General features: G+C 77.1%; 2 protein-coding genes across 2 annotated transcripts in view; both read left to right on the top strand.

The window, feature by feature from the left end:
* Positions 1 to 192, top strand: part of LOC146591139 (actin-1-like) — a 3,029-nt gene extending 2,837 nt beyond the window's left edge. The window contains exon 2 of the mRNA XM_085313396.1: positions 115 to 192. Within this exon, the coding sequence (XP_085169522.1) occupies positions 115 to 192 (78 nt within the window). The remainder of the gene's footprint in view (positions 1 to 114) is intronic.
* A 322-nt stretch (positions 193 to 514) lies between these two features.
* Positions 515 to 1,179, top strand: part of CAMKV (CaM kinase like vesicle associated) — a gene marked incomplete at its 3' end in the record, with an annotated part of 4,021 nt that continues 3,356 nt past the window's right edge. Inside the window, exon 1 of the mRNA XM_085313395.1 lies at positions 515 to 677. The remainder of the gene's footprint in view (positions 678 to 1,179) is intronic.

Here is a 1,179-nt window from a genome sequence, read left to right as displayed (position 1 = left end):
TTTCTTTCGTTGTATTTATTTTTTCTCCCCCGACGCTGCCTGGCCGCCTGTTGTTAATTCTGGGAAATATTTAGTTCCCCTTTTTTTTTTTAAAAAAACAATAATGATAATGAGGAAGCCCACGCGAGGGGCGTGGAAAGGCGCGGCGGCGCTCTGCCCCCGAGAGCGGCACAAACGACGCTCCCTGCATAGAGCGGCCCAAAGCGGTGGCACGGGACGGCAGCGCCGTCCCGCGTGGGCTGCGGGGCGCCCCACGGGTGCGCCGCTGCCCCGCGGGCTCCCCAGGCATCGCCCCTGCGGGCGGGCGCCCGTGGGTGCTCGGCCCCGCAGCCCTCCCCGCGGTGGGGGAGGTCGCGCGTGCCCGCGCCACGTGCGCGCCGCTCGGCGGGGTGCCCGCGCGTGGGGCGTGGGGAGGGGCGGAGGGGGGGGGGGAGCGGCCCCGCCGGGTGGGCGGGGCGGAAAGTTTGGCGGTGACGTCACGGCGGAGGCCCCGCCCACCCCCCGAGGGGGCGGGGCCGCGCGCTCCCGCCCTCGCAACTTGCCGCGCCGGGCGCTTCGCTCCGGCACCGGCTCCGGCAGCGGCTCCGGCTCCGGCAGCGGCAGCGGCGCCGGCACCGCGCGGCGCTCAGCGGCCGCCCCGGGGCTCGGCCCCCCTTTGCGGTGCGAGAGGCGTTCAGGTGAGCGCGGGCCGGGAGAAGCGCCCCGCGGCGCTGGCCGTGCCCCCCCCCTCGCCCCCCGGCCGGGCCACGCGTGTCGGGCCGCGCCGCGCCGCTCCACGTGTGCCCGGCCGCGGCGGGGACGGGACGGGACGGGGCTGCGTGGGGGTCCCGGCGCGCCGGCTCCGCTCCCGCGCTGCCCCGACATGCCCGGCAACCTGCCGTCGGCGCTCCCTCGCTCGCTCTCCTCTGCGACCGCCCACGCGTGTCCGCGTCCACGGCGCTGCCCCTCGCTGGCCACCTCCTCCCGTCCACCGACGGGGCRCTGAGCTCTGTCCTCATGCCCCGCCGCCCGCTCCCGGAGCGGGTCGCCGGTGGCGTGGAGGCTGCGCCGGGTCCTCGCCGTGCCCCGCGCGCTCTGCCCGCCGCTGAGCRCCCCCGAAGCGGGAGCAGCCTGGCACGCCGCCTCCGCCTCGCTCCCCTGGAAGGGAGCCCCGCAGCCAGCGCGCTTCGCCGCTGCGGC

This window comes from Rhea americana, unplaced genomic scaffold (genome assembly GCF_003343005.1).
Source record: "Rhea americana isolate MKP2758 unplaced genomic scaffold, rheAme1 scaffold_384, whole genome shotgun sequence".
NCBI classification, from domain to species: Eukaryota; Metazoa; Chordata; class Aves; order Rheiformes; family Rheidae; genus Rhea; species Rhea americana.
This window is presented reverse-complemented; position numbering and strand designations above follow the sequence as displayed.